General features: G+C 37.7%; 1 protein-coding gene across 2 annotated transcripts in view; it reads right to left on the minus strand.

The window, feature by feature from the left end:
- The window catches only part of LOC139749113 (acid sphingomyelinase-like phosphodiesterase 3b), a 31,240-nt gene extending 15,612 nt beyond the window's left edge, over window positions 1-15,628 (minus strand). Inside the window, exons 1-3 of one of the 2 annotated variants that reach the window (XM_071662702.1) lie at window positions 15,453-15,628; window positions 6,382-6,592; window positions 1,679-1,826 (exon numbers count right to left, since the gene is read on the minus strand). In XM_071662702.1, the coding sequence (XP_071518803.1) occupies window positions 1,679-1,826; window positions 6,382-6,592; window positions 15,453-15,480 (387 nt within the window). In that variant the 5' untranslated portion in view covers window positions 15,481-15,628. Of the gene's footprint in view, window positions 1-1,678; window positions 1,827-6,381; window positions 6,593-10,183; window positions 10,740-15,452 lie in introns of those variants that run through there. The other variant, XM_071662701.1, reaches the window with a different exon arrangement.
- Window positions 15,629-16,032: the final 404 nt, after the last annotated feature.

Below are 16,032 nucleotides of genomic sequence, written 5' to 3' on the forward strand. Positions count from 1 at the left end.
ACATTTATGGATCTGGAGAAGGCATATGATAGGGTGGATAGAGATGCTTTGTGGAAGGATTTAAGAGTATATGGTGTGGGAGGTAAGTTGCTAGAAGCCGTGAAATGTTTTTACCAAGGATGTAAGGCATGTGTACAAGTAGGAAGAGAGGATAGTGATTGGTTCCAAGTGAATGTCGGTTTGCGGCAGGGGTGCGTGATGTCTCCATGGTTGTTTAATTTGTTTATGGATGGGGCAGTTAGGGAGGTGAATGCAAGAGTTTTGGAGAGAGAAGTAAGTATGCAGCCTGTTGTGGATGAGAGGGCTTGGGAAGTTAGTCAGTTGTTGTTCGTTGATGATACAGCACTGGTTGTTGATTCAGGTGAGAAACTGCAGAAGCTGGTAACTGAGTTTGGTAAAGTGTGTGAAAGAAGAAAGCTGAGAGTAAATGTGAATAAGAGCAAGGTTATTAGGTACAGTAGGGTAGAGGGAAAAGCTTATTGGGAGGTAAGTTTGAATGGAGAAAAACTGGAGGAAGTGAAGTGTTTTAGATACCTGGGTGTGGATGTAGCTGCGGATGGAACCATGGGTGAAGTTTCTGGAATTGAAGAATGTGTGGAAGGCGAGAACGTTATCTCAGAGAGCAAAAATGGGTATGTTTAAAGGAATAAGTGTTCCAACAATGTTATATGGTTGTGAGACATGGGCTTTAGATAGGGTTGTTTGGAGGAGCGTGGATATGTTGGAAATGAAATGTTTGAGGACAATATTTGGTATGAGGTGGTTTGATCAAATAAGTAATGAAAGGGTAAGAGAGATGTGTGGTAATAATGAGTGTGGTTGAGAAAGAAGAAGAGGGTGTGTTGAAATGATTAGGTCACATGGAGAGAATGAGAGAGGACAGATTGACAAAGAGGATATACGTGTCAGAGGTAGATGGAACGAAGAGAAGTGGGAGACCAAATTGGAGGTGGAAGGATGGAATGAAAAAGAATTTGAGTGATCGGGGCCTGAACATACAGGAGGGTGAAAGGGGTGCAAGGAATAGAGTGAACTGGAACGATGTGGTATAATGGGGTCGACATGCTGTCAATGGATTGAACCAGGGTGTGTGAAGCATCTTGGGTAAAGCATGGAATGTTTTGTGGGGCTTGGGTGTGGAAAGGGAGCTCTGGTTTCAGGTGCATTACTCATGACAGCTAGAGACTGAGTGTGAACAAATGTGGCCTTTTATGTCTTTTCCTAGAGCTACCTCGTGGGGTATGTGTGTGTGTGCTATTTCATGTGTGGTGGGGTGGTAAGGGGAATGGATGAAGGTAGCAAGTATAAATATGTACATGTGTATATATGTATATGTCTTTATATGTATGTATACATTGAAATGTATAGGTATGTATATATGTGTGTGTGTGTGGGTGTTTATGTATGTGTGTATGGCTGTTTCCTTGCGCTACCTCACTAACGTGGGAGACAGCGATTAAGTATAATGAAATAAATGAAATAACCAGTAATGAGTTTTAGCCCTCTGTTAAATGGACTGGTCCTCAAATTTATATAAGTAAATGAGCTGCCAATTTGAAGGGGATCCTGAAGTGTAATCTAATGAAATGTTTTCTGCAAAAACAATAGCTATTTATTTTCATTCTCATTTTGACCAATGGCCTATATAACAACTGTACATATAATATTCATAACCAACCTTGGGGTAAGCATCATGGTTGCCAAGAACTGGAAGGATAGGCACAGACTCCTGAAATGTAGTACGGATCTCCCCAGTAATATTGCTGATAGTGTTAAATATAACTGAGAAATCAGGCTGAGGATCATTTGTATGTGGTGCATTATCCCTGTAATGCAAAAAATAATTACTTCTGTTACAGCTATGCATGAGAAAAATTCAATTATGATTTTTTTTCTCTTTACAAATTATGTCCTGCAATGCATTGCTGAATATGGAGTACTAGTAAAGAGCTTCAGAACTTTACAAAGTTTAGAGCTCCAAGATTGCATTACACTCAGTAGCAGGGATAGGATGGATTACTTTGAAACAATTTCTCTGATGAGACTTTACTCTGTTTCATCAACTGACAATGAAACAGCTTCATAAAGATGAATTTTCACCCTCAGTGTAACTTCAACCAGGTGGAGTTTAATAACATCTGTCCTCTCACCACCTGCCCATTCTCATAACACTCCAATTGGTCCATCCACTGCACTTATAAACTACAAGAAAGTAAACTAGCCAGCCTTAACACAGGGCATGGAAACAAAGCTCAAAAAAATGAGTATAGGTGATATCCCATTCCCCTAAATCAAACTACCTAACATTTCATCAAGCCAACGAAAAGCACATACCACAAAAACAGAAAAATTATAAGCCAAACTTCTCGCCACAAGTCACACACCTCATAAAACAAAACCAGCTTTGACAGAACCACACACCATCAAAAGAGATCAGAGAATAAAAATCCAAACCATAAATAACACTGTCACTAACTTAATCTATCTCAATCTCTAATGCCTGTTCCCACATGGAACTACCACAGCAATAGTCTCCATAGCTAGTAATTCCAGTGCTAACCTAATAATTAAAAGGCAATGAAATTATCCAAGACAACTTTTAAAAAAAATAAAAGAAGTACTTCCATAGTATATGATTACTGATGAATGGAATAAGCTGACTGAGGACATGATTAATGCCAACTTCAAACACTAATTTAAGAAGTTTTATAACAGAGAATATTCAAGAGATGGGGCCCTAAAGTACAAAAATCCCTCCCCATGTGGTACAAATGGGTAATTATAAACTGAAAACAGGCGTTAGGTATAAGTAGTTGGTGAGAACATTAAACATGAGCATTAGGTACAAGTAAATAGGAACATTTGGTAGGAGCCTCTGCAAACACTGCACTTGAGTTGCCCTCTGCCAGTGGCCTGTTAAGTGTGAGGCACTAAAGGCTACGAAACACCACTGGAGTTTACAAGTCATGGAGACTATTGCTGTGGCCACACCCTTGAGGGAGTTCCAAGTGGGAACAGGCATTAGAGATGTATAAAACTGGCACTCCTTCCTCAAGACAACGAAATACAAGACCCAAAGCAACCAACTCTGGCACCCATCAAAGAATATCCACACTTGCCACATCAATCTAGCCTTGATTCAGTAAGCACTCCTGACCCATTCCAATGACATCTCCTCTTCTAAAAAACAAACATCTAAAAAATTAGCCTCAAACCAAATTCACCCCCAAACAGGAAAGTCATGTAAGACTTGCATAAAAACTATCCACAAACAACTGTCAACCCATCCTTCACTAGTACTGATAGTCATGACAATTAAAACCTTAGAGAACTCTCCTGCTTTATGCCCTAAAAACATATCAAACTTTCACATGAAATCTGGAAACTTGCTGACATAATACCAACTGTAATGCCTTCCAAACCACGTAACTCCCCTTCCTTCAGTAATAGAGGAGAATGATTTACAAAAATGTGTAAAATCAGGTAACTTAACACATGATAAGAAATACCAATTTTTCTGGTATATAAGACATTTTTTCCTGCACAATGTCTCCAGTAGCATCTTCTATTCCAAAGGTCAACCAATCATTATCTGTTAACTACATTACATGCAGAAGACTTTGAGTTGCAATGAGTTGAAATATCATGTGTCATATTTGGCATATACACCTTTCCCTTATAGTACATGAGCATTTGTTTTAGTGCTCAACTCAGATTCATGTAAGTTGAACCTACCATTACAAAGTGGAATTTGGCAAGTCCCAGCTCGTCTATTTTGTTTCTGTTTAAGAACAAGAACTTTCCCTTCTTGGAAACGTGTTGGAATATCCCATCCCTAAGAAAAATGACCTTTCTAACCCATCTAATTATCATCCTGTCACTTTGACATCTATCATTTTCAGTCTTTGAATCCCTTCTAATGTTTCAAGTCCTCAGACATCTATAATCTGTCTTCTTTCTAATCACAAGTAAGGCAAGATCCACTGGTGATATTCTTTCCTATCTCACTAATGTCTGGTCGTCATATCTAAAACATTTTGGGGAATCCCATGTAGCTGCCCTTGATCTATTCAAAGCCTTTGACAGGATGTGGCATCAAGGGCTCATCTCAAACCTCCCCTCTTCTGGTTTTCCTCCCTCACTTCGCTCCCTCATATCTAGATTCCTCTCTGGCTGACATATCTCCATGGCTGTTGATGGATAAGCTCTCCACCTTTCTCCATTAATAACAGTGTCCCTCATGGTTCTGTCCTGACTGTTACACTTTTTCTCCTTCATATCAATGATTTCCTTTCTTCCACAAATAACCAAATGCATTCATATGCTAATGACTCAAATTATGTATTCCTCCACATCCTTCAGATCTGCTCCTTCTATCCCTTGATTTGCATCTCATCTTGGCACAACTTCCTCAACAAATTTAAACTTGCACAGGATATTTCAGAGGTAGATGAAATCTGGTTGAGTTTAATGCCTCCAAAACCCGGTTTCTGCCCATCTCTATCAAAATTCCTCAACTTCCCAAACTCCTTCAGTGGCTCTGAAATTCCACCTCTGGATGAAATAAACATACTTGGTATTACTGAAAATCCAACCAATCTTGGAAATCCTGCATCACAGAAATAGCAAAGTCTGTCTCTAAGAAACTGGGAGTCCTGTTCAAACGTCAAAATCTCTTTTCTTCTTCTGAACAGTTGCTCCATTCATGCAAAGGATTGATCTGTCCTTGTATGGGGTACTACTCTCACATCCCGGTTGGTTCTAGCTCTGTATCCTTACCTTGACAGAGTTGAATCAAAAGCATTATGACTTATAAACTCCCCTTGGCTACCTTCAAAACTTGAGGGATTTGCCTTATGCTGCAATGCTGGTTCACTTTCCCTCTTCTATAGGCGTGACTGGCTGCTTGTGTGCCCCCATCACTAGTTAGACCATGCAATACTCAGCAAACTACTGCATCACAAGAGTACTGTGTGGCTGTTGGCAACTTAAGGGTGGCCTTCTTGATAACTGTTTCTTTCCCTCTAACTTCAAGCTTTGGATCTCTCTACCCTCTCTTGTCTTTCCCAATTACTATGAGCTGGCACATTTTAAAGGAAAGGTTTTTCAGTTCCTCCAAAATTTTTAAATAACTTCCCCATCTCTTCTTTTTTGCTTTCATTAATCCCTATTTCAATTGAAGCCCAGCCTTGATGTGAACTTTTGACCATTGCTGGTGCATCAAACGAAAAAAAATCTTACCACGGAAGTTTTTAGTGATCACTAAGAGGTTTCTGTGATTTTTTTAAGGACATCTTTGTTCCAGATTTAGGACAAGACCTGGCATAGGCATGCTAAACTGATTGTTTTACTTGGATTATGGTAAGTGTAAACATCAAAGCTCATATGAACCAAGGACTTTTTGCTGAATTCTTTCTTTTATAATAAGTGTGTCTTATATGCTTGTCTGTTTCTATGCCATAAAATTGTTTATAATAAAATCGTTATCTATGTATATGATATTAGAGGGCAATCATTTATGAACAGATGCATTTAGAAAAATATAAATGACCAAAACAGTTCCAACTTAACACTGTTTGTAAATATACTGATCCAGTAACTTCTAGATGCTGCATCCTGGGTTCACCTTACAGGAAAACAGCTCCCAGTATGTTTATATACTGCACTCAAATATTGCATTGATATTGTAAAAAACATGAAAAGTTCACTAAACTTGAAATCATTTTAAAGAAAAGACTGAAGAGATCTCAACGTAGATGAAACATGCAACAGGACTAAACAAGAGAGACTCTGGAATGGCTGAGGGGAATGATAATGGCTGATCAGATACCTGCTTGTGAGTGCCAATCAATCAGCACTCCATTCTCTAAGAGAGGACCTTCAAGCAGCAACACATCCAACTGAATAAAACTTCCATTAATGAGAATGGTGTCTTTTTTTCTCCTATAAGCCACACACTGACATTTCTCAAAAATGTCCAAGTTATAAATAGTCTGGCTTTTAGTGTCCAAGTTTGAAAGGTACCACTACAAGATATCTTGTTGCCAATTCACAATTCAAAAATTCCTCTTCTAATAATATCAAGTATCAAATGTTACTACCAAATAGAAACTTCAAGAAGTTTGTAAAGTACTTTACAAAGACTACAGATATAGGCTGATCTGCTGTAACATAAAGAAAAAAATTAGAAAATATACTGCCAAAAATATCCAAATAAAATATGCTTTTCACAGCAATTGAAAATTATGTTTCTAAGTAACACAATTAGTGAAATGACAATATCAACTTCATATAATTAAGGAGTTCACAAATGTCATTAATAGTTTGATCATTTCTATCATTCATAAAGTTGTATCAAGAAAATTCTGAACAAAAGCTCACCCTGTCCAAAGAATAAAATCTGGTGCATTATTTATCTCTGCCATAGTCTCAATGGCACTTTTGACAAGTGGCCAAGGGGAGTCACATCGATAATTGCCATACACACCATTATGGCTATCAGAAATAGAGTTTTTGTGGCACATCTTGGACGGATCTCCATTTTCACTATACTGCAGATCCCAGTGGATGTCTGTAATTTGCCAGAAAGTACCTGAAAATACCCATGCAAGTAAATTCGAAGTTTCATTAGTTGATATTCCTTAAATACAACCACATCTTAGACAAACTAACATCAGGAAATAAAGAGTTTTGCTGGATAATGGACTGCCATTCTTAAAAATATATGAAAAAAAAAGCGGAAAAGGTTTTTCTAATATGCACATCAATTATAGCAGATATAGCCAGATCTAAGATATGGGAGAAATATGGTAGCTCTTCCCATTTCTAATATTGAGCAAAGACCAGGATATCAACCATTAATTATCCTTAAGCTTCTTACTTGTTCTCATAAACTAAAGAAACAAATGATTGGCAAAAGTAAAAAATCTTTAGAAGGAATAGACAATAACAGACATTACACCATGTGAAAATATGTGCACAAAGTTTCAGAGTGTAAAGTTTACTTTGGAAGACTCAGATATTTCACTACTACAGATTTTTCCAAACATATAGTTTTTCATCAAAGGTAAGACTAAATCAAACATAATGCTACCTAACTAAAAGGCCTCTTTTTTCATCTCAGGTTACTTATACACTGGATGGCCTGTTTAATTATGATAGCCAATCGTCTTATTTGGGTTAAGCTGCATAATATGAATTGACTTTGAATGAGGTACAAGGCATATAACACCATTAATGCTAATGGTGTTGTGCTTATGGAGGAAGATTCCATATCAAAATAAACATTCATATTTAAGATGGGAGTGTGAAGAGAAAAAACAAAAATAAAATCAAGTCCAGGATAAGATGCGTGAGGAGAACTCTTTCTTGAGTCTATCTCCATCAATGGATCTAGGTACTAAATCTTACTCTAACTGACATTCTATGGATATAAAAGGGCTCTTACATGAATAAGGGTTTACTTCGATGTTATTACTTAAGAGAAAATGTGTATTTTTTTGTTTTGATATTATGCTTCTCAAAATAGGCATATGAACCATAAAGAAATTTTGGTTCATTTGCACGTATTTTTGAAATTATCATGGCTCACTTCAGTCTCCTTTGTTCGATACTAATCATGAAGGTGATGGTGTGCTGGGCTGTCTAATCACCTACAAAATTACTCAAAATTTTGCTAACCATCAGATCTCAAGATTACTGTTAAAAGTTCTAAGTTTGATGTGAATTTGTAGCTTTCACTAAGAAGTGTCTTAAATGTTGGATTGCATCACTTTTGCTTTGACAGAATCATCACAATGTGATACATGGAATTCCACCTGTTACTTTAATGACAATGCTATGAAATCTAAAGTTATTAAGTTTGCCTACCTTTCTTTTCAGTGAAGGAAAGGTAGGTATTTTCAGATGAAAAGTCACTCCTTAATATTATTTTAAGCATTGCTATGCTAGGTTAGATTATCATTATTATCCCCCACTCCCACAGTGACCAACATAGTATAGGCAAGACTTGATCCAGTCAAGGCCATCTCTGGTGAAAAAGAAAAGGATTAATAGAAAAAGAATGAAGAAATTCATCAGAGCTCCACAGGTGTTTACAAACTTAACTCGTAAAAGTAAAAGTTATAGGAAGAGGGAAAAGTAGAAAGACAAGAATTCCACAGTTTTGCTGTTAACAGAAAGCAGAAGGTATTACATGTCATATCTGTACTACAATCATTATATCAAATTCATATGTTGTATTTGTAATACAAATGGTACATCTGACACCACAGTCGTCTGATCCTCAGACATCCTCACTGTTTGGTTTAGGGGTTGAAAGCTGATGAGCATTCCTGGATGCAAAACGTTTCTTCCAAAAAATCAAATGCTGTGTAATTTAAAGAAGTAGCTCAAGGAAATTGATTACGGTAAATTGCTGGTTTAGTGTCTCCACTCTATTACCTTTGGAATTTAAGTGATATTATTTTGGAGTGGCAGAATGGTACAGCATGATTGGGATTTCTTTTTTTTATTCTATGATCATAAATAAGGCAATAAAGCCAAGGATATCAAGCACAGGAAAAAACGTGGTGATAAGGTAATTCACACAGAGAAGTTAAAAGAACCTGCAAAAACCTCAAGTAACTTTCCCATGCAGCCAACATAAGACTTTTAATGTTACAGTTGAAATATATTGGCAATGGTGTCTGCAGGCCATGTACCACATCTAGACTGTTTACTTAATGCATTCATGATAGTGTATCATTTCAATCCAACCACTTTATCTCTTATTTAGCTGTAAAAATCAGTACATGTAGTAATATATTCTTAACACTTAAATTAAGTGATTTAGACTGGTACTGTAGGTTTTTTTGTAACCCATGAGAGGATTATGAAAATCAGAGTAAAAACATTCCAACATTAATGTGGTCTGGTGCTGATGAAGTGATTTAGACTGGTACTGTAGGTTTTTCTGTAACCCATGAGAGGGTAATGAAAATCAGAGTAAAAACATTCCAACATTAATGTGGTCTGGTGCTGAGGACTATGTACAGAGTGATTATGGGGGAGGCTTTGCAGTGGCACCTCCAGCCAACTGGAATTTTGTCTGCAATGTTAAGTACTCTGGAAGCTGGCAAAATGCTTAAAACATGAATGCATGAGGTATACTTTGACTACAGCACTGAAAAGCAAGCCAAAGTTTAGGTGCTTGAAGATGTCAGACGAAGTTTTCATGGGTTTTGTTGATTTCTAAACATGTTTCATCTACATTATTGTTCCACTTTTTCCCTGGCCATCATAGCCCTCCCAAATATCAATGATTTATTGATGTATGATGACAAATGCTCTAAACCACAAAGCATCAGTGTAAATCACTTCTACTTTGTGTAAGGAATGTACTTATTCCAGTTTTGTTAAAGTATCGGATTAGCCCCATCAATCTATTTCTTCATAAAATTGTAAGACATTTTTATCTAAAAAGTCCTTACATTTAGGAAAAGTAACAGACTGTTACTGAAATATGTAGAAAACTTTTCCTTCAAGATAATCTGAGTGAGCTCTGGGGAAAACGTACCCTAGCATCCAAGACTTTATGTTAATCTTCAATGTAATAGTTGAAATATACCAACCACAACCATGGTCAGCCCAGTGTCAACTGACACGTATAAATACCTACAACACACCAGGTAGGTGGTGGTTCCTATGCCCAAGCTGCCCACAAGCAGCCATTTCATGCAATCCCAATGGGCCAGCCACATTACAGTCAGTATTCAATAAAGTTCTCACAGGTTCAATATCTAGGAGAAATCAGATGAGAGTCAATAAAGTTTTGGTGAGCTATTCATTTTCATTAGAAACAATAATTCGTCACCTAGTCCACAATACAATAATAGCTGAAAATAAAATCTCAGATTCCAAAGGTATTGGAGTACTATTGCTAAAACGTTATATACATAACAGTAATTGTCCAAATGTATCCCATAAAAACAGTATAAATGGGGAAGAGTATCACAATTTTTAGCTACCGAAATTTGACTGGTGCTTCAGCTCCAAGTCAATGTCTTTACCAATTTTTTCCTTGATCATCAAGAGCTTAAATTAGCATCTTACACCTGGGCTTTGTTCGTGTGTCCTATATCATAAAACAGAATTTCTTGCTTAATGTCTTATCCCCCCCTATCAAAATCCGAATACTACATACCTTCATAAGCATCGCTGTATTGAACGTTATCACTTTTGTTACTTTCTACTTCGTTAGCTTCCCACGTATTATTAAGTAAATATTCCGGTGCTGATTCTGAGAATGGAGTGACACAGCTAAACCATATCACCACCAGCGAAAAAGGGTATATTTTTCTCATATTCCTCACCATCGTCAGAGCATTACTGGCACTATCCCCGAGACAATTTACGCTCAGGATACAAGCAACAGGTAAATTTGGAATGATTTTTTATCCTTTGCCAGTGTGATTCGCAAAAAACTGCTCAATTTCAGATACTATATAAGTCTATTGTTATATTCTTGGCATTTTTAAAATTTATGTTTGTATTCTATTGTTTAATACTGTTTACTATAGAGGTAATATGATTTCAATATGAAGTAAATCATTACAAAATCCCTAAGCCAGTACAATCTTCCAGCGAGCAAATTTAAGAAACTCAATAAAATAGAACTGGTGCTCATAGTTAGCGAACTGGAATCGATTCTTAGATGTATGTACATATCTCCTGCAAGGAAAGGTAATGGCTACAGTGATACTCTGAGTTTAAAAAACCACCATGCCAAAAGTTGATGGGGGTGGAAATAAAAGTACCATGAATATCTCTTGTACCTATGACAAATAGCCAAAGCAGATTTGGGGTGTTCTTAAACTTCAAAGAATTGAGAATGACAATTTTCGGAACGTTAGTATAAAGCATAATATGAACGAAAGAGGAGAGAGGAACTGTAATGTCATCTTCTATTCTTATTTCTTGTATTATATGTAGATACAACCCTGGTGTTTGCTTTCGTCCCATAACGTTAATATAGCATTATCCAGTGCATGATAAATATAGTTGACATACCTTCCCAGAAAGATTCGTAACATAAGATTTGGCGACCCTGCCAGGATAGGAACCGTAATAATAATATATATATATATATATATATATATATATATATATATATATATATATATATATATATATATCCCTGGGGATAGGGGAGAAAGAATACTTCCCACGTATTCCCTGCGTGTCGTAAAAGGCGACTGAAAGGGAAGGGAGCGGGGGGCTGGAAATCCTCCCCTCTCATTTTTGATTTTCCAAAGGAAGGAACAGAGAAGGGGGCCAAGTGGGGATTTCCCTCAAAGGCTCAGTCCTCTGTTCCTAAAGCTACCTCGCTACCGCGGGAAATGGCGAATAGTATAAGAAAAAAAAAAAAAATATATATATATATATATATATATATATATATATATATATATATATATATATATATATATATACTATTTATTTTTATTTTGCTTTGTCGCTGTCTCCCGCGTTTGCGAGGTAACGCAAGGAAACAGAAGAAAGAAATGGCCCAACCCACCCCCATACACAATGTATATACATACACGTCCACACACGCAAATATACATACCTATACATCTCAATGTACACATATATATATACACACACAGACACATACATATATACCCATGCACACAATTCACACTGTCTGCCTTTATTCATTCCCAGCGCTACCTTGCTACACATGGAACACCATCCCCCTCCCCCCTCATGTGTGCGAGGTAGCACTAGGAAAAGACAACAAAGGCCCCATTCGTTCACACTCAGTCTCTAGCTGTCATACAATAATGCCCCAAACCACAGCTCCCTTTCCACATCCAGGCCCCACACAACTTTCCATGGTTTACCCCAGACGCTTCACATGCCCTGATTCAATCCACTGACAGCACGTCAACCCCGGTATACCACATCGATCCAATTCACTCTATTCCTTGCCCTCCTTTCACCCTCCTGCATGTTCAGGCCCCGATCACACAAAATCTTTTTCACTCCATCTTTCCACCTACAATTTGGTCTCCCACTTCTCCTCGTTCCCTCCACCTCCGACACATATATCCTCTTGGTCAATCTTTCCTCACTCATTCTCTCCATGTGCCCAAACCATTTCAAAACACCCTCTTCTGCTCTCTCAACCACGCTCTTTTTATTTCCACACATCTCTCTTACCCTTACATTACTTACTCGATCAAACCACCTCACACCACACATTGTCCTCAAACATCTCATTTCCAGCACATCCACCCTCCTGCGCACAACTGTATCCATAGCCCACGCCTCGCAACCATACAACATTGTTGGAACTACTATTTCTTCAAACATACCTATTTTTGCTTTCCGAGATAATGTTCTCGACTTCCACACATTCTTCAAGGCTCCCAGGATTTTCGCCCCCTCCCCCTCCCCCACCCTATGATTCACTTCGCTTCCATGGTTCCATCCGCTGCCAGATCCACTCCCAGATATCTAAAACACTTTACTTCCTCCAGTTTTTTTTTTTTTTATGATAGAGTTGATAGAGATGCTCTGTGGAAGGTATCAATATATGGTGTGGGAGGCAAGTTGTTAGAAGCAGTGAAAAGTTTTTATCGATGATATAATGCATGTGTACGTGTAGGAAGAGAGGAAAGTGATTGGTTCTCAGTGAATGTAGGTTTGCGGCAGGGGTGTGTGATGTCTCCATGGTTGTTTAATTTGTTTATGGATGGGGTTGTAAGGGAGGTAAATGCAAGAGTCCTGGAAAGAGGGGCAAGTATGAAGTCTGTTGGGGATGAGAGAGCTTGGGAAGTGAGTCAGTTGTTGTTCGCTGATGATACAGCGCTGGTGGCTGATTCATGTGAGAAACTGCAGAAGCTGGTGACTGAGTTTGGTAAAGTGTGTGGAAGAAGAAAGTTGAGAGTAAATGTGAATAAGAGCAAGGTTATTAGGTACAGTAGGGGTGAGGGTCAAGTCAATTGGGAGGTGAGTTTGAATGGAGAAAAACTGGAGGAAGTGAAGTGTTTTAGATATCTGGGAGTGGATCTGTCAGCAGATGGAACCATGGAAGCGGAAGTGGATCATAGGGTGGGGGAGGGGGCGAAAATTTTGGGAGCCTTGAAAAATGTGTGGAAGTCGAGAACATTATCTCGGAAAGCAAAAATGGGTATGTTTGAGGGAATAGTGGTTCCAACAATGTTGTATGGTTGCGAGGCGTGGGCTATGGATAGAGATGTGCGCAGGAGGATGGATGTGCTGGAAATGAGATGTTTGAGGACAATGTGTGGTGTGAGGTGGTTTGATCGAGTAAGTAACGTAAGGGTAAGAGAGATGTGTGGAAATAAAAAGAGCGTGGTTGAGAGAGCAGAAGAGGGTGTTTTGAAATGGTTTGGGCACATGGAGAGAATGAGTGAGGAGAGATTGACCAAGAGGATATATGTGTCGGAGGTGGAGGGAACGAGGAGAAGAGGGAGACCAAATTGGAGGTGGAAAGATGGAGTGAAAAAGATTTTGTGTGATCGGGGCCTGAACATGCAGGAGGGTGAAAGGAGGGCAAGAAATAGAGTGAATTGGAGTCATGTGGTATACAGGGGTTGACGTGCTGTCAGTGGATTGAAGCAAGGCATGTGAAGCGTCTGGGGTAAACCATGGAAAGCTGTGTAGGTATGTATATTTGCGTGTATGGACGTGTGTATGTACATGTGTATGGGGGGGGGGGGTTGGGCCATTTCTTTCATCTGTTTCCTTGCGCTACCTCGCAAACGCGGGAGACAGCGACAAAGTATAAAAAAAAAAAAAAAAAAAATATATATATATATATATATATATATATATATATATATATATATATATATATATATATATATGCTCTAGTTCTTTTTTTCAGTAATTTCAAGAAAAAAATTCTGTTGATAACATACTTCTCTTTCGTTCAGTTTGCAGTTATTCATACATTAGTAATTGTAGTAACTGAACCTTAAGTTCTTACTTTGAATATTTGAGGAAAAAATCAGTCTTTTGATAATCTCAACGACCTTAACAGTCTGGAACAAATACCGGAGAATAGTTTCATCATATAATATAACAGATTAGAATCAGGGGATCTCGTAAGCCATCGTTGACATACTTAATATATTGTACTAAGAAGGTAGCAAGGTGGGTGACATTCGTAGAATAACAATTTACTATAAATGACCATTCAGTGATACGTTTCCAGTTTCATGTATATGTAGACTGCAGGGGTAAACAAAACAAACAAAAAAAACTCATGAAAGAATCGATTATGATAATGAGTGAGTTATTGTTCATCCACCGGAGCACTTTGTTCTGTAACAAAAATCCTTATAAACAGAAGGATTTCTGTTAAAGTGAAATTTCAGTCAGTTGTAAATAAGTGCGTCCCTAAATATTAGTCAGCAATGACAACTCAAGAACTTAAACTGAATCGTGTAATGGGCAGGCAAACAGAATATAAGAATTGAATCTGATGGAACGCACGGGGCACAGATATGGACTTTCTAGGGATGGTGAAATAAGAGAATATATCAGGACCCACAATTAGATTAACAACTAGAACAGCTGCGAAAGCGCAAGAAAAATGGGTAGTATACAGTATCAAGTAAGACACCTAAGAAATTTTGATTATGTAAATAAAACGAAATCGTCAGTACCAGATTTGCACAACAGAACTAATTTCATGACAAAAACTGACATGTCCTTGCGAATCTCTTCACATAAGTCTTTGCAGCACTTCCAGATGATACAAGATATAAAGATAAAACAAGTTCCTGTTCTAAACGATATAGTAACTGACAAAAGATTTCTAAGATAAAAAAAAAATATACAAGTAATCCATAATCATTAAGAATATCAGTTAAAAGGTTGAAAGCAAAGTGAAAGGTTTATTCTCGGATAATGCAGGCTCTAGTGGAATGGTTTGGCCAATATTGTTTGTGTTCTTCATTATTGATCTACTAGGGTCACTTAGAAACCAGTGACCTATTCGTTTATGTAGATGATACAAAGTTCTTAAAAAATCAGCCCAAAAGATAACAGCAATACGATTAAAATAATTTATATTTAACATTAATGATCTCCTAAGGTCACTTAGAAATCAGTGACATACCTTTTGTAGATGATACAAATTTGTTTAAAAATCAGTCCAAGAAGTTTACTTATAAAAGATAACAGCATGAATCGTAAAGTGCGACTAAAACAAATTTCTGAGAACAAACAAACCAAACAATTTTCTAAGATGTGTAACTAGATATAGCTTGTTTCGGGCTCGTCCTATTCAAATATATGAAGAAAAAAAAATTCTACAAATATAATCAAAAAGAAATTGTTTAGTAAAACACATTGTCCAGTCACAATGAAAATACACAATTATAATATGACAGAACTTTAACAAGATACAAATGATACTGCTAATGTCGGCTCACCTTGTATGTTCACGGTGCCGTCGTTCATCAGTGTTGTTAATGATGGTTCCTATGAATTGTGTTGGGTCTTGCACTCTGTCAGGTCCGTGAGTCTTTTCGCTGTATGCCAGTTCACTACTCCAGAGTAAGACCCAAAGAGTGACACAGGAAATTATATTGATGTCGAAACTCTTTCATCCCTTGACCTTATTCCCTTCATAGTCTTCCATCACTGCCTGTGACAATTCCAATGATACCTGTGAAGCACTTTCTGAATCCGTTCGAACTTGAAGAAGTTAACGAATCGTAGTGTCCGTTGTTTGACTCAATAAGGGTTCTGGGGAGTGTGTACCACCAGTTTCGTGTACTCCGTTTTGATAGTTACTGAGACCTGTGTGCTGCTCTTAACTGCTTCGTTTTTACCGTTCTTTTGGTTATGGACCGGTGTCTGGTTGTATGTTGTGCGTTTCTCGATAGTCAATTTGTTTCTCCATTTGTCGAAACTTTGGTGAACGAGGGCATTTTTCTAGAGTATGATTTTTGCCTGTTCGGCGTGTTTTTTGTTGCCGAGTCTGTCAGTCCCTCCTGTTGTTCCAAGGGG

The sequence above is a fragment of the Panulirus ornatus genome, chromosome 6 (genome assembly GCF_036320965.1).
Source record: "Panulirus ornatus isolate Po-2019 chromosome 6, ASM3632096v1, whole genome shotgun sequence".
Classification (NCBI taxonomy): Eukaryota; Metazoa; Arthropoda; class Malacostraca; order Decapoda; family Palinuridae; genus Panulirus; species Panulirus ornatus.